Source organism: Poecilia latipinna, unplaced genomic scaffold (assembly GCF_001443285.1).
Source record: "Poecilia latipinna isolate Pla-1442-1.1 unplaced genomic scaffold, P_latipinna-1.0 Scaffold310, whole genome shotgun sequence".
Taxonomy (NCBI): domain Eukaryota; kingdom Metazoa; phylum Chordata; class Actinopteri; order Cyprinodontiformes; family Poeciliidae; genus Poecilia; species Poecilia latipinna.
This window is the reverse complement of record NW_015112926.1, coordinates 450,630-477,924: the sequence shown is the minus strand read 5'-3', so window position 1 is coordinate 477,924 and position 27,295 is coordinate 450,630. Positions and strand designations below refer to the sequence as shown.

Here is a 27,295-nt window from a genome sequence, read left to right as displayed (position 1 = left end):
CTGTGTAAAAATGATGTCTTGTAAAATCATAGTATAAAAAGGGGTCACATTTGAAAAGTTAAAGCCAATGTCTGTCTTTAATGTGAAGACCAAATGAAACCATTATTTTTGGTAGTTTCAAAATAACTTTTAGAGATATTTTTTCACTTATTTTAGTCAACTGCCTAACTGTTTGCTTGGGATGACCCATGTTGTGTGTCGACACATTCCAGATGACTTAAGATCAGTATAAAATTTTAATCTTAGGCACAAAGACATGATGTGTTCACATTTCTTTAGTTAAATCTGTGAGAAACAGTTTGACAGTTGACAGAAAATGTGGATTTACGCTCCAACAAGATGAATCTCAAAGGGTTATTTGCTGAAAACTAAAGGATGAAGTGCCTTTTTGTTCCTTACTCTTTATTGAAGAGACGACTTTCAGCGACCATTAATTTGTTGCAGATTGGTTTCACGGAGCTTCCACATTTACTCATTAATACGATGACATTAACCTTGTCTGACAACCACAGGTAAAATCTGCCTTTCAAAGGAAACAAATGTCTCAGGGTTGAAAGTTTAGAGCAGGTTTGACTTCTGAGCTGTTTCTACAGCAGTTAAAGCTGGGTGTAAACTTTTTTGAGCTGTTCTAGTAAATTTTCATTAAAAATCAGCTAAGATGGTTTGAGTATCACTTTTCAAGTGTTTTCTCAGATTCTCGACTAAATTTATGCTTCCAGGCTTTGATCTAAGCTTTTCCCTTTCCAGCCTGGTTGTATGTTTATGGTTGCTTTCCTCCTCGAAGGCAAACCTCCGGGCTAGTCTCAACTTTTATGCAATCTCTTTCCTTCTAGTACTCCTCTGCAGCTCGATTCGTCTTACCATCTCTGATTAATGCTCTCTTTGCGCAGCCTGTCACTTTAAGTGGATGGCCATGTGGTGGCAGGTTAACAGATGTGTATGCGCTTATTTTCAGATGATGCTCCTTAAAATGTCCAATGCTTGATATATTATTTTAGAACCTAGCCCTGATTTAAACTTCTACACAACGTTATCTCTGACACGTCTGCTGCATTCCTCGGTCTCCATGATGCTGTAAGTTAACTGACGTTTTCCACCCCTGCATGCCACACCACATTTTTCAGTTTTTTATTTTTTTAAAATGTTGGATACCATGCACTATGGTTCTTCCACTTAACAATTATTTAAACTGGTCTGCATGAACTCCATACAGAATAAACTGGGTAATGTCAAGTGGAAGATGACATTGTCTACAACATAAAATCCTAATAAAGTACATTCAAGTTTATGGCAGTGATAAATCAGCTAAGATTAATGTGGAAAAGGTTAAGGGTTATAAATACCTTTGAAAAGCATCGTCTGTTATTATTAATATGCATTTGGGTCAAACTGTGCTAAAACAATAAAACCAATTTCATCTTCAGTAACTATAACGAAAGCTTCATGTGTTGCTGCCTACTTGTCTCATAAATTAAGAAAATGAGGAAATATCTCTTTTAGAATAATTATCTAATTGTAAAAACGATTTTTGCTTTACTGTCTAGTTAATTATTTCTAAATGATATCCAATGTTTTCGATAGTAAATGTTTGTTCAAGGCTTGAGTCAATTTATGTGCAATTCAACACTTTTCGTATTGTACTGTATTTATTATTGATTGTACAGCTTCACTGTAACTCTATTCTGCTGCATGATTATTCTCTGTTTTTATAACTTTAAACTACATGTGTACTTTATGCTTGTTCTTTGTACCCTGCAGTGTCTTCAGAGCATATCAGACTGCTTCATTAAATCATCGCCATTCTGAGTCAATGCGAGGCTTTACTGTGCGTCTGACGACAAGCGAGGCCTTTTGACCATAAGCGGACGTACACTCATATAGCAGCTGGGAGTGATGAGTCAGCGCAGGCTTTGCAGAGGAACCGTTACAGTTCTGCGAACAGATTTTCCACTGAACAGAGCCGCTGCTTGTCAACAGACGTGCACAGGCAGCTGCAGTAGCTGCACAGCCCAGACTGACACACAGTCAGGTTGACTTCTCTGAAAGGCTGTCAGATTCATCTGAAGACTTGACTTGTGCATATATTATATGTCTCGTTTTTCACTGAAAAACTGCCAGTTGGTTTTAAAAATAGCTTCACATGAAGTAGAAAGCCCAGTTTTCATCTTTCCTTTTGTTCTTGCAGATCCCCTTTAGCACTGGGGACTGAGCTAATTGTTGTTGCGGGTGGAAATTGATGTTTTATGTAGATTTACTTTATGTGAACAGTATAAATATAATTGACCAGGAAGCTGTGAAGTTGTGAAGCTGAGCAGAAAGAGAGGGGAAAAACTGTACTGATTTCATTTTCTACCAGGAATTGGCAATTTCCCACAGTGCCAAAAATACTAAAACCTGCTTTAGTGATTTAGTGCTAATCAAGAACATTGTGCTTGATTAGCAACCAAATTTTTCAACCATGTTAAGATTACTGTGTCTTTTGCATTCCTTACTCTTGTGCATGATTTTATACTACTAACATGTTTGAAATAAATAAACTAGTCTGCATTAACTCCGTACAGAATAAACTGGGTAATGTCAAGTGGAAGATGAAATACATGCTACGCAGGAATTCACTGTTTTGTCCTGAATTATTCAAGTCAGTTACCTTTTCAACTATGCTATTATTTATGTAGCATCTGGTGCTTTAAAAAAAAACTAAGCAAAACAACAGCATAACAACAACAAATACATGTTAAGTGAGCATACATCTAAAGTACTGAGCTTTTTGTGATGGTGAAATCTGTCCAAGCAGCATCAAGTATCCTTTCCTAAGCGCTCCTGCACTTCTCAGGGTTGTCAACAGATGTCAGTAGAGGTCAAAAATCACTTGAAAATAGTGTCATTACCTGTTAGTCCTGATTACAGGAGTCGGCAGCACGCAGGTTAGTCTCCATCCATATGTGGCCAGTGACTGAAGTAGAGGAACGTAATCAGTTTTCACCTGCAAACCCTGTGGAGAAGAAAAAACAAAACAAAAACAAAACAAAAAAAAAATGTCTGTTACAACCTGCAATCAAAAACACACACCCTAAAACTGGAGCATAATCATCAGAGTTTGTCTCTCAAAACTCAAACCACACGACACAATGTGTTGCAAGTGTGCACATTATCCTACAGGCTGTATTCTGACTGTGATTTCAGAGCTACGAGAAACATAAGTGTGACATGCAATCAAACTCTGTCAGCAGTGCCTGGAATGTCAGCTGGAAAAACATAGTTCCTCTCAGATATGACGGGTTTAATACACTGAATGTGTGCTGTCTGTTTTCAAAGTAACGCACACAGAAGCGAAAAAACCCTGCGACATAAATCAACCACCGCAGAAACTCCCTGGCTGCCACGAGTCAACATGGAAACCATCTTTATTCATGACAAGCGTTTTGTCAGTGCACCGAGTCCTTCAATAAACAGACTGCGTGTGTGTGAGAGCTCACAATGTGCGAAACATTTTAATAGTGTTTGAGGTTAAATGAGCCATGCCTTCATAGCCTCATAAATGCCACAGATTTAAATCAAACATTTTTAATGGCTATTTTGACTTCTGACTGAAGAGAAATCCCCCAGTAGATGAACTTCTAGAGCACACAAACTCAATCAGTTTAGAGCGGAAGTGTGTGTGTGGTTTGCCGTCGTGCCATGCCGAAAATGAGAAACCACAACGCGTGTCACTCGGCTAGCTGGCACACAAAAGGACACATCAGAAAGCACAAACAAACCTTATTCTGATTAATTTTGACATGGCGAATGATGCAAAATAGCTTTCATTTTAAAGACTAAAAGGGAAACCAAACCAATTTTACCAATGCAAAATTAAAGCAAAAGGAGTTCTGCAGTGAGTCAACGAGGCAGCCTAATGTAAGCATCGTTCCCCACAGCAGTCTATTCATAGCGTGCAAAGAGGTAAAAGACTTAAGTAAAAGAGAGAAACTGTCACACCTACAAGATTACTGGTCTACTAGGAGTAGAAATTGTTGTCATTCAAAGTTGCACCTGTCAAAGTTTCCGATGAATGTACTTGTTCACTTTACTTCACCAGTCTTACAAAAGCAGCCACCACAGATTTCTAAGAGCACCTGGTAACCAAAATGTCAGGCTAGTAGTTTAGTGATAGACCTGTGAGGTTTGGAGGTTATTTAAAGTCCAACAATGTATAACTGTGTCCCCTAGAAACAGTAGAGCAGCATTCAGAGGCTAAAGCTTTTCAGGTTATGATGTTCCAAACCTATTGTTTAAATTCACTCTGACATGCTCACCAGCATAAAGAGCCATGTTTAAAGTTATACATGAATGGTTTGAATAAGATGCCTAATTTAAAGCTAGAAAGAATGTGTCTTATATTTTTTAAATGCACTTTTTTTAATGTTAACAATACTAATATATTGCAACCTTAGAGACATGTTTATTTATTGTTGAACGTATATATGAAAACATATATCAGTTGCATTCCTTCTCAGACAATGGGATTTCTGAGATCCAAAGTCGTAAAAATCCAACAGAGTACCTGCCAAAAATGTAATTCTGACTTGGAGAGCTGAAGGTTCACAAGTGTTTAATATCTGATATGGCTGTAACGCGCTTAAAAGGTTCATTTTCTGATTGTTTGACTCACTTTCTTTTTCATATTTGGCATATACTGGCACCATCCAACTCTTGTTTTTATCTTATCTTGGATATCAGATATGATTCAGAAAATGTTGCATCTGAACTAAAAAAAATGTAATCACTCAAATCTGATTTGTAGTTTAGACATGAATCAGAAATGCATCTATTCACAGATATTATTTAGACAAATGGTTTAGCAAAGCTCCCTTCTCTAAAAGTAGTCTAAGCTTAGACTTTTAAAAAGTCTGTAAATAAAAAAAAATGCCAGACTATGTGATCTAAAACTCAGACACTATAGTTTGAATTAGCAGTATAAACTAATTTCATGTTTTTGCAGCATGATACATAATGATAAAAATTTGGGGGAAATACAATATTCAGCACTTTTGATTCTCCAAGACCTCATCTGTGACCAAGCTTGACATGCCTGGTCTGATGAGGAACTAATTTTTAGTTGTATTTGTGATAACAACTAAAACATTAGGGATACTCATCACCAGTCTTCGATTTATGCTTCATATGTATAGTTCAATGAATAGAGGACACAATTAGCAACAGACAAGTTCCAACATCTCAGCCGAAATGGCCTGTGTTTAGACATCTAATGGATTTCTAAAACCAATCCAAGACAACAAGAGAAATGTTCACTTTAAAAAATATATAAACAACATAATTTAACCAAAATGTCTCTGAACGACTTAGACATCGTTTAGATGCTCACTGGGAAGGAAGCAAACGAGTCTTTTACAGAGAAAAGAAGCAGATTATTTATATTCTGTAGAGGTAATTGCTCGAAGAAGTAAACACTTAAAGAAGATATGTGAGTAAGGGAAGTGAGGAGACACATTAGCCTAATGAAAAGCTCCCATTACCAACAGCCACACTGGTTATGCTGGCAAAGAAACCACAGTCAACAACCACTTCTCTAGAGACCAGCACAGTGTTGCTGCTACAACACTTCATTTACATCAGCCTACAGTCAGCCAAAGCTTAAGTAATTCACAGTTCACAATCTCTGTGAACGGTTCCTAAACAAACAAGTCCACAAACGATCACGATTACGCTGTTAAAAAGTGTTAAGCTACTGGGAAAAAGTTTTAAAGCACCATCTGCTTCTCAACATGCTGGATTTTCATGATCGTTATTTTTTCTGAAGACCTTTCAAGGTACTTCTTTGAACCTCTGGCTGCTTTTCCAGGGTCCAGCTAACAACTTTGGTAAGAAAGAAAAAAAAAAACCTATCTCACCTCTATGCATTCTTTTTATATTTAGTTTTTGACCCAAGAACTACCTTCTTTTGAGACCAATTAAACACCAATAGGTGCATTGGTTAAAAAGAGAAGGAAAATCGCACAAATACAGAACTTCCTCCTACCTAAGGTTTCTAACTGGGAGCTGTAGGGCAGCATAATGGGTCTCTGCTACGACAGCAAGGTGACCAATTCCAGTCAGGAAGGCGGTTTTTAGACAGAATTTTGTAAAAAAAAAAAAAAATTAATAAAAAAAAATATATATATAAAATATAAAATATCTTTTTTTACATATTTGTTGAAACTGTCACTATGTCATGACAGTTTGGTATGAGACAGATACCAGATACCAGATCTGTGAAAAGACTGAGCAAGACTGCTGTCTCCAAGTGCTCCCATGCTACAGTGGAACAGCCAATCAGAGCTGGGGGGTGGGTCTTAACGCTGTCAATCAGTGGCCTGTGTCAGGCTGTTAGGCTGGTTAGCATGGCCACTGATGACAGCAGATAAATGGTTTTCCTGTAATGGTGAGTTGTTGCTCGGTCATTAGCACATTTAGCAGCGGGTACATGAGCTTGATTGGCAGAGCTAAGACCCTCCTCCTGGCTCTGATTGGTTGCTTTTGTTCAAGAGCTGTGGATTCAGATGGCAATAGTAGCTCAGGGAGGAGGTGGAGGAAATTGATCTTTTCACAGATTATGTGTCTCAGACATGGAGACAGCTTTAACAAATATGTACAACTCATATATTTTTTTGATAAAAGTTACATACTGCAGCTTTAAGCAGAAATACCAAAATGCGTGGCTGGTAAGAGCCAACAAAGCCAAGCAAAGCTAAAATTAAATTATGTAAATTTAAACTAAAGTCAAATTTAATTAAATTAAGATTAGATCTAGTAAGCTGAGATAACAGCATAACTTGTACCGTAGGGTTTAACTGTGATGCAGCTGTTGCCACAGTGACGGGGTTTCTGATCCCAGGCCAGGTTTGAATCATTCTTCATAGTCTACAAGTTCTACCCAGCCATCATGGATTTCTCTCCAGGTCAGAAATGAAAAACATATTACATACTTGACAACCTACTTTTCCTCTAAAAGTACTAAGTACCAAGTTTATCAGTAAAAAGAAACAGAAATGCATCAACTTTCAACTTTCCTAATCATCTACTGCATTTTAAAAGTTCTTTGGTGAGAAGCAGCTTCTGAGAGCTCATAATCTTCTTTCTTTTGCTGTCAGACTGTGTGGCATCTTGGAGTATTTTATGCAACCAATTAAAGAAATGGGAACATGTAGAGATTTCTTGTGCCAGTCTGATTAATGAGTCGGAGTTAAGTGGCTTAATCATGAGCATCCATCCATAAAAATGGTGAACAGAAGACAAGTAAGGTAGAGAAGAGGTGATATTGATCCAAAAAACTATTGATCAGCATCGGTTAAAAAGACTGCAATGAAATCTACCTGTTTGGAAGGAAAATATGACTCCGGTTCTTACACGGCACTTTCTGCAGTTCAGTGACATCAATTACTAAACATATGCTGGTCAATGTTCAGAGCTCATCATTTTCCCAAGCACTTAGGAGATTACACAACTTAATATTTTCCTTCCACATATTATTGACCAAACTGACACAACATGAACAAACAGCTCAGAAAGTTGAAACAGACTCTAAGTTGCTAATCATTAGAAGACAAAATACTGCTATTTATCTGACTGCACTTCCTAAGGCTCTAAAGAAGCACATCAACATTTTCTGTGGTTTATATTGGACTCACTCCCAAAAACAAATCTGCTCTGAGAGTACATTGAGAAATATTTTTTCTGTAATGGTTTTGGAGAAGGTGAGAGTTAATCAAAGTCCTGGAGTTTGGCTCCTTTGCTCTCCGCTGACTTATTATTCAGGGGCCACCTCGCTGCATCAGCACTTCAGCAACCAAACCGAGAGTCTGAAAAACAAAGTCATCACATTGTGGTCGATGATATCTGCAAGGCAATGGCTCAGAAAGAAGGCAGAATACCTGCAGCTTTACCATTTCAACTGAAGCTACTTCAAATCCTTCATGAAACTGTCTGCTGTGAAAACAACAGTTTCTAAAACCACAGCCCACCTTCTTACTGAACCGTATCTAAGTAGGAAAAAAGTAGAAGTTTTTCCTGTAAAAGAATTTTAAATAATACACAAAAAGATATGTGACACTAACATTCCCTCCCCTAAATTCCCTTCATATTCACATACAAAGTGAAGCTATAAATTCAGCAAGGCTTGGAAAAATAAACCTGTGAGAATTTTATTCTCCAAGGACACAGAGTCAAAGTATCGTTAAATATGCACTTTGTGATCACACACAACAAAAAGTCTGGTGTTTTTTCTTCCTTGCCTTCGCCCTCCACTGGAAGACAGTAAAAAAAAAAGACATAATACTGTTCACAGCCAGCTCTCTGTGTGTTTTTCAGATAGTTGGGGGTCAACAGGTTTGCAGACCTAAACAAAGTCTGCTGATAATGAAGCAAACTGCTTTAAAAAGAGGGCATTCAGATACTGATCCTGGCTACCTCGCTCACCATGCAGCGTTGTCACAGCAACAGAGGTGTCTACATCTACTTCTCAAAGGGCAGAAATAACCTTTCAAGACTCAGCAGCTCCACTTTGTGCTCTCAAATGCATCATTGATTGGCTACAATGATGCTGAGATTTAAAAAAAAAAAAAAAAATCACCTTAAAGCTACTCTGGAATGGTTTTGGGGGGCCAATTTCACCTAAAAGTGATCAAAAGTGAGATTTTTTTCAGCATGATCATATAGACGGAAATGAAGAAATGAACTATCAATTTACAGCAGACTGACTGATGTGAAAGAAGATAGATATGCTGGAAAGCATCTTAGCAATAGTTATACCTTCAAAGGCAACTGGGCAGCCAACATCACTTTGCATCAAAACAACGTCTCAAACCAAGATCGGTTTTTCTGATTAGCACTTTTTACAAGCTTCAAGATGAGAGTTTCAGTTGTGTGAAGACAGATCATTAAGGAGCCAGTTCAATACTGGAAGCAGGTGACTGAAAGGTGGTGGCTTTCCAACGTGAACAATCTCTTTTATCCAAAGACTGACGGGAATTGAAATGAAAATCCAAGGATGTACAACAGACGACCACAAAACCAAACATTTACGCCAGTAAAAATGTTTTAGTCATTATTGCTTCTATCCGGTATTTTTTTCTACCTAATCCCTCAGGGGACCTTCCACAAGCTTAAAACTGGATTACTCCAACAATAATAAATCTTAGAGTGCATCCAGACTTTAGCTTTTACAAGCCATTATCATGCATCTGAGTCAGGACAAATGGTGTAACAGGATATCACATGATGGGGTAGTTAAGCAAGCTGAGCATCAGCTGGTGGAGTTTTCGCAGTTCATTATGTGTGTCAGTAAAAGCTTTTATTGTGCACTTTACAAGGAAGAACTATAATACAAGCATTTCATGTAAGATAAAATGAAAATAAAAATTTAATTTCCCTCCTGGACTATTATTGCTCAAAAGACGGTCTCTTCTCTGCGAGACAATAGAACCATTTATGTCAAAAAGCATAATGGTTCATTCTTGAGGCTGCAATCTCAGTAACTGCAAAAAAATAAAAAATAAATAAAAATAAAGATCCATTGCCCAAGTTCAAACATTTACTCCTAATCCCCAACTTATTTTATACATGCCTAACATGGACTGACCCCCAGAACAGAAACAAAAACATAACCTGCTATGAATTAATAACTTTTTTTAATCAAACCATTAAGCTTGTTTTGTTAAATTATGCTTCAATTAGAGCATTTTTTAAACAAATTTAAATAACAAGACTAACTTGACTACGATAATTTGAAATATATGTATGAAAATGCCTTGAAATGACATATATTATAAGATGGTATTGATTAAAATGGCAAGAAAGTCTTTTTAAGGCTGCTTATCTATTAGACTAAAGCCCCAGAATTATGATTAACCTGGAGGAATGAGCATCGTGGAAATTTAGGTTCATTATTACAACTGAAACCATTTTATAAAAACATCAGTTATAACTGATCGCCATCTTTCTTTTGCTACTTGTATTTTATTGCTAGCTTTGTGCTGTTGAATGTTGAGGAGTGTTATCTTTACTTCCTTTTGTATTTTAAAATTTTTCATTGTCTTTTATGTTTCATGTAACCAAAACGCCCCGGCAAAGAAAAGGTACTGCAACATTTGTTCATACCAAACATTTGCCCCAAATAAACTAATAAACTAGTATTTAACTTGGGACTATTTTAAACTATCAAAACCTGAAAAGGTGCAGCATTATCTGCAGAAACCCCTTCGTATCCTCGCTTGCTTAAAAGCTAGAGGAAGTACGGAAAGAGGTTTCTTGTGCATAACAAGGCAAAAACTGACACAGACTCACAAACCTATAGGTGACGTAGCAAAGTCAAGATAAATCTTCAGAGGAAACATATTACCCAATTTAAATGCAGCTTGAGTAAACTTTCAAAGTCTGACGTGCGTTGTGATTTGTCATGTTGTTAAAGAAAAGCAGGAACAAAAAGAATAAATAATTTTCTATTCATGCGTGTCTAAAAATGGTGATGGATTTATTAGCATACAAGGCTTCAATAACTTAATACAACCAGCAATATAATAAAAGACAAGTTGAATCAAGTTCTGCCCTTGAGAGATAAGGTCAATTTCACATTCAAAGTCGGCTTTTTATAAATAAATTCTGAGAAATGCTTTGCTGCGTCAGTCGACCTTTGGATCAGATTTCATTGTTCCTCTGGTTCATAAATGAGGCTTTTTGATTGTCACAGCACTTTTCAAATGAAACCAACTGTAAAATGCAAGAGCTGAAATGTCTCTTTGACAGAACTGACGATGCAGATGTTTAAAAAGGAAAGTAGTGTTTGCATAAAGAGCCACAGGCTGGCTAAAAAGGTAGGTAAAATCTTTAAAAACCAATTCAGTTTGAAATCAAAGTTAATTCAACTTCAAAAGCATAAAGTTATTGATTCACTTAAGTAGGATGGATTGGTGTTTATTGTGTTTTCGAACACCCTGTGGAACATTTCTCCCCCCGTCCTACAGAAAGAATGTGATCTCTCACCGTCAGGAAGAGTGCAAATTGCTCTCCCTCTATGTAGGTCAGCTCTTCTCTCACCTCGCTCAGAAAATAGAGATATGATGAACAGGCGACTCATCAGCTCTCTGCACAACATGTTCGAGCCTCAGCATTCATACCACCCAACTCAAACAGAATCACACAGACAGGACATGATTTCATAGTCTGAATAATAGCAAAGGATTCACATTACGTGCAAAAACAAAACCTGTGAACGTCTATTGAACCCAATGGACTCTGTGGATTTTTTTTTTTTTTTTTTTTTTTTGGGAAACCAATTTGCAGGAAACATAAAAACAACATGTTTGTGTTCATCTGAGGTGTCTTTGTCTAAGTCTTAATCACATTTCTTCAAAGATTCCTCTGCTGCCACACTGATGCTGTGATGTTGAACCCTAATCCCATTTTAGACATAATTTAGTTTGTCCCGTCTGTGAAATGCTTCTCTTCAAAGCTGCTGGTGCAAGTGAATTCTTGGAATAAGTGACAACAATGCTGGAACTGTTAAGCTCCCTTCACTTGCTTTTACTTTGAACTGCCATTCCTTCAATTTTAACATTGTCAACAATCATTTTCAGGGGTGTGCATCTCTCTGCAGGGATAGAAACAATCTCTCAAATCTCCCCGTGGAGATTTTCTATTTTGTCTTCAGGGTCGAGAGTTCAAAGTTCAAGGCCTGAGCAAACCTGTGACTCTACCTAATGACATCCCTTTAAGCTGTAAGAAGAAGATTTTATTTACTGACCACCATTAGTTTCTCAAAGCAATGTCAACTCTATCTAATAATGACGTTAAGCCCTCAGAAAGGAAATGAAGCTGCACATGTTAAAAGTTCAAGTGATTGTAACGTAATGATTAGAGAATCACAGCACATAGTTGTCAGTACTGGTGCCCTTATGATCTCATGGCTTGAATAAATAACAGCACTGATTGCATGAGGAATGGAGCGGTATGTCTGATGGACCCGACCTCTACATCACCCAACAGCTTTGGTCGTCACTAGGTTGGAGTTAATCCTAGAGTTTGAGCCTAATATGGGGGAAAAGTCCTCAACATCCACAGGTAGTCCACAGACCAGACACAGAAAACTCACATCTCAGCCAAATTATTACATTATCCAACATCTGCTGGATTTAACTGCACCCTAAATTAACGGTATTATAATGTTATAATGCTTATAATGTTGCACAATTCTGGTTAACATAATAATTAGACTCCTTGGTGCAACTGTCCAAGCTGAAGTCATCAGTACCAGCCGATGTTTGGGAAAAAGACTGGCTGACTTTGTGCAACTTTTCGGACCACATTTCAGATAACGTTCTGTTTTCTGTTCTTTTTATTCTGCATTAAAGACGTCTGTCTCATGTTTGCTGTGAATATAGATAATAAAGCCTATAAATCACTGTGAAGCATCACGTGAATAGTCGAAGTCGACTCGACTTATCAACTTTAAAAAATCTGAAGTTGTCTCAGTTTTGGCAGCTGTGGAAATTCAATGTTGCCATAACTGGAAAGTGGAAAGTCTCCTATGTCTGGTTCAGCTCAAACCAGAAGACTGAGATATGACGCGTTCATGTCTTTGCAGTGACAGACGACCAAAACACAGGCAGGAGGCAGGTGAAATGAAGTCGAGAACAGATGCTCTTTGAAAGGCAACTGACAGGAAATACAGACGGAAGAAAGTGAGGGGAATCAGGAAAATGGCAGACAACGGAGCAACGATGAGGGACAATAGGAGGATCAATCAAGGAGGGAACTAAACTGGAAGCCTAAATTACTGGGATAATTATTACTGAAGCAAGGAGCAGGTGAGCATAAAATCTGAATGTGCTGCAGCTGTGGGGGGAGCATAAACAGCAGCAGAGACTCAGACGGTTTGCTTAGCTTTAAAAAATTAGAAAAAAGTTCATGATAATTACAAAAAGGAGGATTCTTGCAGTCAGAGATGGCTCACAATCTATTTGAGTTTTGTATAAGGCACAGGTGTTTTCTGAAAAGGATAATAATTTCTTTACTGTGATTAAATATTAAAGAAACATCCTGCTGAGCCTAATTAGAGTAGCGGGCATCCCAGTCACATATCTTCTTATATAACGCTAGAGAATGCGATATGGAACATTATTCGCATTTTATTCGTCAAGGTTTGCAGCTTTACAAATTTGCTATTCCGTGTCAAATGAAACTGAGCAGATTTTTGTTTGTTCAGTTCAAACCAGTTTCACTGAACCCAGTTAGCAAAATATGCTTGTAAACAAGATTACATAGATGACTGTCTATCAGTGGTGAGAGCTAATGTGCTTCTCTGGGGATCAGGATGAAATCATCCTGTAAGAACAATCCCTGATATTGGCAGGGTCAGGTGCTTCGGTATTGATTTTTGAACAGTTTTGTTCCTCATTTATGAGTTAACATTTCTATGTTATAATGAGCTATCTCTATAGTGATGTCTCTATAAGTTCAGGCTGCTGCAGAACTTACTGACTGATTGGTGCCATCATCAACTTCGAGCATTCATCTGTTTTCATTCCCATAGAAAGTTCTGGTTGCCTTTGTGTTTAGCTGTGTTTGTTTCTTGGAGGGGCCCATTGTTGTCGACTTGCTTTGTTTGTCTTTCTACGCAATGAACACAACTAAGTTATTTTTATTCTGTTCTGTTCTTTGTTTCTCCTTAGAAAGTGTTCCTGTCCCAGTGTTTCTAGGATTTCCTGGCCATACACACTAGATGTGTTTCCACTGACCATATAACTGTGTAATCTGATATTTTGAATATAAATTTGCTTAACCAAAATACGGCAACTTCGAAATAACTTGTTTCCTTGCTAAAACGTTTTGCCGCTAGGAAGAAACGGGCATTTGGTTTTTATTGACTTTGATTTATTTTCCCAAAACTGCAACTGGTCACTCCGATCATGTGATCAATAAGCAGATGTTTCTACTGGTGGAGAAGACAACACTAAGAAGTAGGAGGTTAATGGCGCAGCATGATTTTTAACGACTTATCAAAAGAACAAATTCACATGTGATTTTGATTGCATTTCTCATTGTTTTGGACTGAATATTATTTAAATTAATTTGACTTAAATAATGGCTTAAGATGTGAATTTGTTTTATACGAACCTCCCTATGAAATTCTATTATACCGGAAAGCAACTTTACAAAAACACAAACATGCAATCTTTCTTTGACATCTGGAAGACATTTTTCTGCCATTTCTGTATCTGTTCAAGCATCCCTCACTATAGCGACGTTCGAAGAAGCAACAACATATGTGAAAACTGCTGAGTGTTAAATTCCCGCTGATGATTTTTCTCTAAAGCCTAAATAGCAGCGAAAGCAACAGTGACAACAAAAATTCAGAAAAATGTGGTAGGACCCCTGCCAAGTCCTTTAACTAAAGCCAAACCATTTGGCATTTCTCTTAAAAAGCAAAAAAGAAGAAAAAAGCATAAAATGAAATGCAAAATGTTCCAGAAATGGCGTGCAATTTATCTACAATGCCTTGACAACATGTTACACCATTACAGTAAACTGCCAGATGCAACCATCCGTAAATTATCGTTCATGATTCATCTCCAAATTTTGTGCTGTGAAAGAGGAACTCTAATAGATTCAAGAAGCAGCGATGAACATAGACATCAGTGGGGCTCAACCCTTCAGACATGAACCCATCGGTCCTCATTAGTAATCCTGCAGCTGGAAGACTTTTCTTGAAATTTCCCAATTCTCATCAGATTCACAGATTTTTTTTTTCCACCCTTTTTTTTCATTTTGTTAAATACTCTGACCATAGAAAGGAACATTTTCTTGGACCATAATTTGATATTTCAGAGGACAGCCTGTTTCTGAAAGTTTCTATCATCTTAAGACATCCGGATCCAGCTTGTGGTCCAACATGTGTTCCCAATAATGGGCCCCGTACTGGATCTGACAAAACTCAAGTGGATAATGGTGCTTTTAAAAATGCTACGAAAAAAGCATGTTGAAAAGGAAGCTTCTGTGTATGTTAATAACATCAGACTCTCCATGCACATCAGATACACAAAGCAGAATATTGGTTCATGTTTTCACTACAAAAAAAAAACAAAAAATGTAACACATGCTTGGATGTTTTGTGCCTTCAAAGACAGAAATATAACACGTTCCTGCTAATGCAGTGAGGCTCTCTGGATAAATAAATCTCCCTGCAGCGGCTGATGGTGAGCAGACATATTCATTCCAACCCGGGCTGAAGTCTGAAGGCGAATACATTTTGTTTGGTCATTGCTGCTGTGAAGCTCAGTGATAAGAGAGAGAACATTAGTTTCAGGGAAGCTCCTGTTTTCCTGTATTGATTTTTCCCACAGGACACAAGAGATGAGGAGCCAGTCCTAATTGGAGTTTCTTGAATAGTTATTCATTTTCTGACACTTCACCGTCTATATTCTACGATTTCTATTCAGGTCATTTATGCCAAGGAGGGAAAACATGTTTAGGATGATGCAGCTTCACATGATACTTTAAGGACAAAAAGGCGATACATTTCTGCAGTTTTTCCCACAGAAAATCTCTGGTAGCATCGCCAAGGTTTATTCTATATAACTGCAAAAGCCGAAACTCAATTGTTTTGATTTGTTTAGGATGGTTGGCAAACATCGTGATGTATTTGTGTAAGACAACAATAAAATTGGAAAAAGGATTAGTTGCAAAATATGAATCACTATAAAATCATCTTATTCTGGTGCAGTCTATCAAACAAAGAAAATACTCATCAATGGGGATCAGCACTCTCAAGACGCATATTTGTTATTAATTGCATTTTGTTAAATGTTGTCAAACACTGCTGTAATAATTATGTAAAGCTGCAGTTTGCAGCTTTGTAAATAAATGTGACAATTCTCCATGAAGCAAAGTTAAGCAGGATATTCTCTATAGAGTGTTGATGTCAACAACTAGATGCAACATCCAGAATCTACTATTAATACAGAGTTTGAAAACTCAAATGGAGAGAAAAATAAAAAGCACCTGGTGACTTTGAGCATTGTTTTGCAACTGACTTTTCTTCATTCATGGTATTTTCTCTTGCCATACTCCATTCACGTCTTATTGGCAATTATTGCTGCCATTAACTCTGTTTTCTCTCTGCCTTGTTTTCTATAAAAGCTTTGCCTCGACTAGGGATTCTGTGTTTAGTCGCTTATCTTTACAGGACATACTGATCCATTTCTAACCATGAACCTTGTGTGCTTTTTGTTTTTTTCTATTTTTGGGGAAAGTGGGTCTCTGTGCATTTGTGTTTAGCTTTGTTGTCATCTTAATGGAGGCTCATGCCAAACCTTTGTTGTCATTTACTTTGCAAAGTCTGTTTTTTTTTTTTCTTTGCTATACAACACAATTCCAGAAAAGTGCTTCTGAGTTTAGATGCCTCTTTTTCCTAGTTATAGGCAGTGAGGCAGCTGTTGCTGCAAATAATGTTATGTACCCCCCGTGATTCTCAATTTCAGTGAAATTACTCCTAGTTGAGTGCTTCTGGGTTTAGCTGCTTGTCCTTGACTGACCTATTGCTTACAAACTTTGTGTACTTTCTTTGTTTAGCCTTCCCATAAAAGGTACGTTTTGTTTTTTAGTTTCCTTTATTTCCTGGACTGGATTATTGATGTATAGATTAACCTTGTGTGCTGTCTTTATTTCTCTTTCTCATATAAACTACTTCTGGCTCAGTGTGTCTGTATTTGACCATCTCTTTTCACTTAGCGATGCCATTGATAGACGCTGTGTATTAATCTTTTCAGCATAGAAACTACTCATGTCTCTTCCCAGCTTTCTTACGAACAAAGTTTTTGACACTTATTTCCAATTAATGTGAAATATCATGAGGCATTAGATTCTTTTTTGTTGATCCAAAGGGAACAACAGCAAAATGCGTTATTTAGCTTTGAACAAAACTTTTCAATTATTCTCTTTTGCTTCACTTTTCCTCTATTGATATAAATGTTCAGACTTTCTCTGCCACTGCATTTAAACATTTTCTCTAAAGTTGGTAAAGAGTAAAACGTATTGTAAACTCCTCCAAGTTTTTTCTGTTTTCTTTGTTTTTGTGTCAGACTTTTATTTTTTATTTTTTGGTTTAATGTTTCAACTTTCAAATTGATCCTAGAATATTCCAGTGAAATGCAGGAATTATTGAAGCACCTGTGGATCTGATGTGATTAACAACTCAGTCTTTTTCAAATGCTAATCCTATTATGATTTCTAACCAGTTTATGAATGAAACAATAATATTCTAATACGTTTGTGCAATCGCTGATAAACAGTCTCCGAGTGGGAAATGACAAACTCCCACTTAATGACAATATGAATGATTGCATGCGCTCTTCTTCGCTGAATTTCATACATTCAACCACCTGTGAGACTATTGGCTGCATGAAACTATAGAAGCATTCACGAGAAGAGATTATTTAACTAAAGACGGTGAGGGAGGAAAACTGACTGTAATTAATATCCTTTATTTTCTATCTTAATGATTACAGAAATGAAACAATAAGAAGCTGTGAGGATGCTTTGCATATCAATTTTAGGCAGTTATTGCAGATAATGGAAATGACGTGGAGCCCTGATCAGCCATTGTGAAAGAGCAAGTGTCAATCTGAATTGGCAGCTCGCTCGAGTGGAACGGCTTCTGATAAAGCCTCCAGGAGCGAGGAGCTGATTGGATCTTCGGGAACACTGGTGACGGTTTGGCATCACTCCTGGTTGGTGTTTCTGAGGAAACCTTGAAATCCATTTAACTGTAACAGTATTACCATTCAGCTCAGATGAGGGGAGGACTGAAAGAGACTTTTTATTGGCACACAAGGCCATCAGTGCCATGGTGGTCAGTCAGAGAGAGACATATTTTAGAAGGACAATAGTCTCTCTTCACACTTGGACAGCCACTGGCAACAAAAAAGTCCAAATTCAATTACCCAGATAGGATCTCCACGCACATATAGGGACACAAAACCTAAAATCGAACAAATGACGGACACGGACATATGCGCTCTGAGCTGCAAGAGACAACATAAAAACACACACGAACAGATGAGAGGACTTTAAACGCCTGCTACCCCTTCTACTCCCATGAAAAATCAATTTCCAACTTGGAACTTGTTGAGGAAAAGACATTAATCGGCCTTCAGATAAGGCCTTGTTTGTCCCTGATAAGACAAACAGCCACAACACATCTCCCATAAAGTTAGATTTGCCAGATTTGCCTTTGGGGTTCTGGGAGTGAGGTTGGCTCAGGGATGAGGTGGTGGAGGATGGGCAAAATGTCTCTGAACAAGTTCAATTCAGTGGTAAAGGAAGATTGTATTTTGTTATGAAATAGACCGCCGTTCAGTCATTACAAATCAGAGGGACCAGGTGGCTCAGTGGTAGAAGTGACTGTCCCAGAGTCATTCACTGCATGTCCTTCCCTTCTCTTCCTGCCCTTATTCCTGTGAAGCTACTAATGAACAAAGGCCACTACTGCCAAAAGTAAAAAAAAAACTAAGATAAAATAAATAAATAACAACGATTACAAATCAAATCAAACAACTGAAGCCTGCAGCTTCACAAGCGTGAAAAATGTGATTCTCAAGCTGAGAAGTTTAAGGATATTGGTGTGCAGATACATTAATGGACCAGGGTTTTATCTGTGGCAATGAAGGCATCTATTGTGATAAAGAGCTGAGGCGGAAGGAAAAGTTCTCAACTTGCCGGATCATCTCATCCCAATGAACAACTGCAGGCAAGGAAACACCCAACTTAATGAGTGAAAGACAAATATCTAAACTTACATCAATGTTGGTCCACTGTTCCACTACAATGGCATCATACGTGGGTGCAGCAGCGTTTGGCTCACCCTCGCTCGCCTCTTGGAAGATGAAGACGCTTTCCACTGTCTTAGGCAGCAAATCTGTGGAGAAAGTAAAAACAAAATCCAGATGTTAGAACTGTTCTTTTGTGCATTGCAAACTCATAAAATATCCAATGACACAATGTAGAACCAAAAAAAAAAGACATCGCCTTAAGGATGTTAAATCAGAAATGGACATGTTGTGAACTTCTTGATCAAAAACTGTGCAGATTTTTGGGCTCGACAGCAACACAGAGACTAATTAAAGCTCAGGATCAAGGTGAATTCGATAGCAGATAGGATGTAAAAGAAGCACTGCTCTATATCCTGAGGATCAACACTGAAAAACTCTGAAGAACAGATTTAACTGGTAAAATGCAGCCACAGATTGTATGAAGTCAAGCTATGTTGGATAGACGAAAAATCAGTTTGTTATGCCTACATTAATCACCTGAAAAAAAAAAAAAAACAAAAAAAAAACTTAAGTACAGAAAGTCATTGCTGGAAGAAGGTCTTGGTAAATATCTGCTGCAAACCATGTAAGAAGGTTCTCTGGTCAAATTAGATCAAAAATGAAATGAATCGTAGATGTAAAAGTTGTAGAAGCTTAATTAAAGTGGAAAACCCTGGTGTTGGTGGTAACATCATGCTAATGGGATCACTTTCTTGAATAAGAACAAGAAAACTGCTTAATGTGAAGATGGATGGAGCTTAATAAAGGGCGAAACTGGAAGGAAACCAGTCAGGTGGAAAGAACTCTTCCGACATGGCAATGAACAAGCACAGCTACATATAGAAAAATGGACAACTTAACCTAAAGCTGTGCAGCTATTAGCAAATGACACGGAGGATAATTACAGCTCAGGATCAAGGTGAACCCTGCAGGGAAAGAAGAAGCGCTGCTGTGCGTCTGAATGATCAGGACAGAAACGCTACCCTTGGAGAAATTTAAGTGATATTAGCCACAGGTCTAATGAAGCCAGTCCATAAGGGACAAACCTTTGCGACGCCTGCATTCGTCACCTTAACAAAGCCCAAAATGAGGTTAGCAACACTGACATTGACGCTGAATTGTTTGCTGCTGACCAAATAGATATTGGAAGCGTCTCTGTTCTGTTGGAGCCTAACAATCACGGGATTGGCGAGCAGGACAGAAACACCACTGCGGCCCCTCAGAAACCTCTCTTGTTATTCATTTGATGCAGGGGCTGAGACGCCGCGCGCGCTCACACACACACCACGGGCCGAGGTCCGGTCCTCCCAGCTGGCCTGAGTGCTTTCTCATTACAGCCACGCCATTTACACACTAATACAGTTTGCCAGAGCCCGGGAACCAACATGAGACACTCCACATTTCATTATCGAGCCTTAATAATAGAGGGATGAGAGGTGGCTGGAGAGCCTGAGAAGATAGGGAAGGAAGACAGAGGGAGAGGCAGAGCGCAGGATGACAGACTCTTTTATTTCCTTCCCTCTCTGAAAACCCATTTAGGACCCGTGCACGCTCAATGGAAGACATCTCTCAGACGTCCACTGGCTCGCTCAAATACAGACATTGTCCGTGTTCACCTCCTCCTGCCCTCTTTGCCTCTTTTCTCTCCAACTTCTTCTTCCCTATCTGAACTGTCAGCCTTCCCTGCCTGGCAGATTTAGTAAAGGGACCGTTTTGGGAAGTGTCAGGCGATGAGGATCGGTGTTGGTTCCCTGCCAGCGCAACAGGGATCACTCAGGTGAGATCACCACACAGTTCCTGTCTCGCTGCTTAGCCTTGTCTCTGGTGATAATGCACACTGACTCTGAGACGAAGGGAGTGGGGGGGAGAAAGGCAGGAGAAGATGGGAACCGGTTGCTGGGGGGCACACAGTCTGTCAGGGGAATCCACCGGGTGCGTGCACGAATAAACATTATCTCGCGCCTATTGACTTGTGAGCTGAGCCGAGCAGCCGGCGGGCCGACTGAGAATAAATTGTTTACACTTGCAAAAAGCACCATGTGCTCTCAGTAAAACTGTTCTCCATCCCCGGTGGCTCACATGCTCAAGGTCGCAGGGCGAGGCATGCAAATGTGTCGGAGCTGTTGGACTGGTTGGAAAGGCGGCGGCGGCAGCAGAGAGTGGACTACCGTGGAGTGGCAAGGTGACAGCTGCTGACACATGGCATCAGAAATCAGCAGCCACCGATGTGCTGACACATGCAGACTCTTTGGATCCTAAAGGGCTAAATTTAGGTGGTGAGAATGTGCGTGTCCCAGAAACCTCACCAGCATGCAAGCAGAATCTTTAAGCAGATATCAAACAAACCTCTCATTAAGCTCACATTTGCATTAGAATTTTTTTTTTATTGGCCTGACAAAATATTCTAATCCTAAATGTCATGTTTTCTTTAGCATTGAGTGGAAAATCCTCATAACTGGCAGAAAACAAAGGCTTGAAAATGTCAGACTGTGTGTAACTGATCTATATAGTGTGTTTTTCTTCATGGATTAGGTCACTGAAAGAAATTAACTTTTTAATAGTATTCTAATTTATTGAATATGACTGTATATCGATTTCAGATCCACAGCCCCATGAAGTTAATCCACTAAATTTATGCACATTTTAGTGGCAAAAATCCTCTAAATCCTTCATTTAAAACTGGTGAAGTTGTTGTTTTCAGTGATGTAGTCCCTCACTTTTAAATGTTTCTTTGTCTGCGCGTGTGTATGCATGTACAGTCCGTTGCAAAAGTACTCAGACTTTTTAGCTTTACACATTTGTCAAATTGCACCTGCAAACTGTAACATATTTTGGTGGATTTTATGCGATTAGATCAGCACAAAGGAAGGAAGAAGGGAAATCATGCACTCTGTTCACAGTTTTTACAAATAGAAACGAAAACGTGGTGTGAACTGCTGTTTACACAGATCCATATAGCTCATGGAGGAGACGTAGGACTACACCACAAATCTGGCGATTCCTAAAGAGTTGCAAGTAAAAAGTCATGGTTGGAAGAAAACTATAAGTTTGTTACTTTCTGTGTAGGAGACACAGCAAGCACATGCAAATAGGTAGTCAGATAGAAGCAAATTAGAGTTTTAGGCCAATATGCAAACATTAATCTTAAAACCGTAATTACAATATGCAAATTCAAATTTCAAATCCAACTGAAAATCTTGCCTTTAAAAATGTTTGCTTGAGCTCATCTGCAAAGAAAGACAGGGGAAAAAACTACAACTGGTGGAAATGCACCCCTAAAGACTTACAGCTGTAATTGCAGCACAGAAAGCCGGGAGGGTGTTACAAATGTATTTCTAGAATAAAATAATAAAACTATGCATCTTATTTCTTCATAATTTTGAAGAATCTTTTGTTCTTCCTTCACATAAAGTCGTTTGTGACTGTAATGTGATCAAAGGTAAAGAGGTTCAAGATGTATAAATACTTCTGCGAAGTGCTGCACACACAGGCATATATGCCATCTTATATTTAACGTCCAATAATACACCCTCTCATTAACGCAGGAGCGCTCAGAATAATAAATGTGTCATCAAATTTTCTGATGAGTCAGGAATTTTAAGTTTGCTGCAGAGGGACGACCGCCTGTAGGCGTACCTGTGTCAGATTAATACCTTTAAAAAGTGATTGTGGCAGCTACCATCACTATCTTAAAGTGAGATATATAAAATATTTGCGCATATTATTAATAGAGTTTCCACAAATATTGGCTGCAGATCCTTTTGTACTTTGCTGAGACAGATAAAATGTTACGTGAATAATTCACACTGCAGTACTGATTAGATATTACCAGGCAGTTTGGCGCAGGCTAAAATAGCCACAAACATAATGATTATAAACACCAAGAGTTTTGTGCAGATTATTTATTTTCTGTTCTCAGATGGGTTTTTTTTCCATACTTTATCCTTTGAATTCATCTTGTTACTTTCACATAGACAATGCTGAAACGAACTGCCTCAAGCTTTGATATCTTTTTCCATCTATTCCTCCATTGAATAAGTAAACAATCTGATTTTGGAACAAACTGTTGAAGTTTTAATATGTTTTCTTTTTTCATCTGCCTTCAATCTTTTAGGATTCTTGCAGTCTTTATCTCACAATCTTTTTATCTATGTTTTGATATTCTTTTTCTATATCAAACAATTGTGTGATGCGAAGCATCTCAGTAAAGCTTTATGGTGCACAAGAAATTTCCCATGAGAATAAGGCACATAATATTTGGTTTTATTAAAAAGAAAAGTAAGATACATATGATCTATAGAAAAAAGTTTTGAATTTAGGAACTTGTGACTTTTTTCTATAATTACACAACCTATTTTCAATCACTTTAAATAGCAACAGACATCATTAGATGGATGCCAGTGCCATATTTTCTATCCATCTACAAAATAAATTGTTATTATTAGGTTTGCAAGGTTAAATCTTAACGAATCAGGAATTCTGTGCTGTGAACAGATGAAACCAACGTTGGGACGTTGCATACAATAATGTCTGAAAGAAAACCTAATATAAAATGTCAGCAGCACCAACACTTCAAAGCAAGTTTCAAGCACAAAGATGGTGGTTGGATTTGCAGCTACAGTGAGCTCCAGCTTATTCTTGGTTCAGTTTTACCTCTTTGCAGATTTCTCTGTAGATTTTTCAGCCCAATCCCATAGTGCTACCTTAAAGAGCACTGCAGAAGTGAAACTTCGATGAAAATCACACGAGTCAAAATAACCAAGTGACAATGATGATGTCAGCCTCTTGCTTCACCGACAGACATCAACTCTTGTGCTGATAAAGTCATTGGTTCAACAAACTGCTAAATCACTGAGTGCGCTTTGTTTTTCCCATGACTATACCTGTGGATCAAGGTGTTAAAACATGGGGTAAATATTGATTGGGTGAATGTTTTAGGTTTACTGTGTTCCTGCACACTCAGTTCCTCTTTTTTTTTTCTTTTTTTTTTAGTCTAAAACCCGGTTGACCTTTGGCAAGCTGGAGAGTAACCCTGCCCCAAGCCGTCTCTGGTGACATGTTTTCAACAAGCGTGCCAGCCACTGCCTCAGACAGCTGGAGACCGGCCGCTGACAGCTTATCTATATTTCAAACAGGCTGAGTGGACAAGCACAGCCAGGACAGTGCGAGGAAGAGGTGAGGGAGTCTAACTTGTGTGGACTGGATGTGACTCCTCCCTGCGGAGCCTGATGTTAGGCAGCTGGCAGGCGGTACCCTCGGGTTGTCAGGCAGATTTTAGAGTGCAAGATAAAAGAAAAGGGAGTGGTGCGTCAAAAACAGGAACCGTTTGGCTGATTTCTCTTGAATTCAAGAAGACCAAATGAAGAGCAAAAAGAGAAAGCTTCTGAAAACGAATACTGTGAGCTTAACTGGTTTCAATGTTCTGCTCAACTGAAAGAGTAAAGCTGGAAGTATTAGAAGATCACAAATGTACTGAGACTCTTGGTCAGATATGCGCCTGCCAAAGTGCTGATGCTCAACTGAAAGATTACAGCCTGTTCATGAGATTTCCAGGAAAGAAGTGTCAGGTTTTTTCCCCCCTTTATGTTACAGTTCATTGAAAAAACGTGTGATATTCAGAGTGAAAATTCACACTCCTATTTATGAAACATCCCTGACAGTGAATTACCATGATGGCTCAGTTACTGTGCAGTAATTCTGCAGCTAAGATGGCCCCAGACATCGCTCCAAGCTCTGAGCCTTTCAAAGGTTTTACTACCTGAGTGAATTTGAATTTGCTTCCCTTGGCCAAACAAGCTGATCTGCATGGTTGTTACTGGGTGGACTAAATGGGAACAAAAAAAAAAAAACAACAAAAACTGTAGAATCGTCTGCAGCTGAGATTTAAAAAGGAGCTTCAGTTGGATCAAATTACAATAGCCAGTCTAGCATTGCAAAACAGGAAAAAACTGCAAATCTAAAAAAACTAAAATTTATCAGTGGACAAAAACAAGACTGAATGCAGTAACACAGGAACATTAATAAGCTAAGAATAAGAATGTGTATCAACAAAACAGTCAATGCTTACCAAAAAAAAAGGTTCTGACCCGTTTGCACAGCAATTGAAACCTCTCTTATTCATCTATTCAGGGTTGCTATGTAGTCCGAAAATGTCTAGAAAAAAATTACATTTCATTTAAGTCTTTGTAATTATGGAAAAATAGAATATTGAAAAACATTTGCGTTTTCAGATTTTATGAGATTACAGATTTGTAGGCTCCATATTTAAACTTTGACCAAGTTAGCAGTAAAATACAGTTATTGTGATTTTTCTTTTTTTGTTTATACCTTCATATAATAAAGTATTCTAAGAAGGACTGAAAATATTAGTAAATTTGAGCGTGTAAAAGTTTGGAATTTTGTTTTAGAAAAATCTGAAGGAATCCTGAGCATTATTGTTGTTGCTATCCACCTACTTCCTGGAAGTATTGTTGCTTTATTCACTGTGAGTGAAACAGCAGAGGTTGCAGTCGAGTGGCTCATCCTGATAACTCATTATATATAACATCCTGCATCCCTGATGTAGCTAATTTACAGTTTCGTGAGATGAAGCCTATCTCAGAAAGAATCTTATCTCATTTTGATGCTAGGCTACATTTAACCACCAGAAAAGAAATGCTGGTGTGCAAAAGGAATAAACAGGACTGCTCTTTAAGAAAAGCTATGGACATTGTTTTGGTTTTAGCTATGTCTACAATTAATTTGCATTCACCGTAATGGTGACAAAAAAGATTTGAATTCCTCATGCAGCAGCAGACGCTGGGTTTCATTCATCTTCTTAAAAAAAATTATTAAATTATGCAATGATGAAGTTGCTGCAAAACTATTTTAGGCATAACAGATTCAGAATGGCTCCAGAGATAAATTATGTATATACATTCAAATACTCATCATGTTATTTAAAGTGCTTTATGTGGCATTGTGTCTGCCTTACATATGCAGTATGTGTTTGTTATGCATATGCGCAGCGTTTTTCCAGCTGACATGTCCTGTCTTGCAGAATGAGTTCTTTAGGCCTCTGTCCAATTTACCACACAAATACAAATGCATGCATGCCTGCTTCTGTTTGCATTTACATCTAACCTGCGCCATCACCGCATGCCTTCCTGTTTTAATGCCTTTTTAGATTCTAAAGTTTGTTTTGGAGAAAATGAATTAAATAAAGATGACATATGACTGGGTTACAAACCTCTACAGTAAGGCTGAAGGAAGAATTGAATACACCGTTTTTGTAAAAACTGTCAAACTTCTACTGTTCTCCCAATTGAGAGGCAATGTAAACATATACTGATCTGTTTTTTTGTTGGGGTTTTTTTTGTTGTTTTTTTAAATCACATTTATTTTATTTTGTCTGGGCGCATATTTAGATGCAGCTCCACATTAACTGTATTTTTTTGTGACTGTAGGCTAAATCCCTGATGCATACACTGTGACAGTTGGATCTGCAAGAAGCTCTGGATGTGAAAATTTCAATATCACTGTCACATCCAGCTCTGCTGAGCAATCCCTCATCACAAAACACATGGGTATGCAAACAATGGCCCGCCATGCTGTCTTAGCGAACCTCACCATGGTAACTCATCTTTAAAAGGATTGCAGGTATACGGCGTGTTTTCATCTGAACCATGCTGAACGACTGACTGTCAGAGACTGAAGAGTGCATCTGCTTACAGGAGGAAACATGAGGAATGGAGCATGAATAGTGAATATAACAAAAGGCAGATAATCTCTAAATTGCTATTTTAAATATGAATTATAAGTAGGAAAGCATGAGTGGTTTAGACATTTTCCCATGTTTAATTTTTATCTCCCTTGATAAGAGTGCAGAAGTGCTGGAGAACACTTTTCTTGTCCTGATGTACAATATGTGGCTTCCCACTCCTCCTGCAGTATTAGCAAACCCTCTACAAATAAATGAAACGTGATTTTAAACCATGTTGTGGCTTTTGGTGGCAATACACCAAAAATTTGGACCACAACAGGATTTTAGCAAAACAGGGACAAAACATAGCCTCATTTCAAGCTCAGTAGCCAGTTGACAAGTTTCAAATTATAACAAAATAAATGTTATAAGTCATTGTAACAATTATAACTTACAGAAAAATCTGTAAGTAAGATTTTTCAGCATCAGCTTAAAAGATGTTTGTCTGATTTTCTTTGTAGGAATTTGTTTTAAATGCAGCACTAAATAATAACAATGGCACATTTGCTTTTAAAGCAAAATGAAAGTTCTTGAAAAGCAATTAACGTAAATCAAGATATAAGAAATCAAATCCATACATGAAGAAAATCTGATTTCTTTTACCAACAGCTTCGTACAAGCTGAAATAATTCTATCAATTCCTAAATAACACATTTCTCCCCTATAATATTCTTACACATTGTCCTTTACTACCAATCCATTACTCCACATGCCG

At 38.0% G+C, this 27,295-nt stretch overlaps 1 protein-coding gene across 4 annotated transcripts in view; it reads right to left on the bottom strand.

The window, feature by feature from the left end:
* Positions 1-27,295, bottom strand: part of rftn1b (raftlin, lipid raft linker 1b) — a 150,893-nt gene that overhangs the window by 12,279 nt on the left and 111,319 nt on the right. For all 4 annotated transcript variants that reach the window (XM_015034755.1, XM_015034752.1, XM_015034753.1 and 1 more), the window contains 2 exons: positions 18,828-18,946; positions 2,889-2,992 (listed from right to left, as the gene is read on the bottom strand). In XM_015034755.1, the coding sequence (XP_014890241.1) occupies positions 2,889-2,992; positions 18,828-18,946 (223 nt within the window). The remainder of the gene's footprint in view (positions 1-2,888; positions 2,993-18,827; positions 18,947-27,295) is intronic.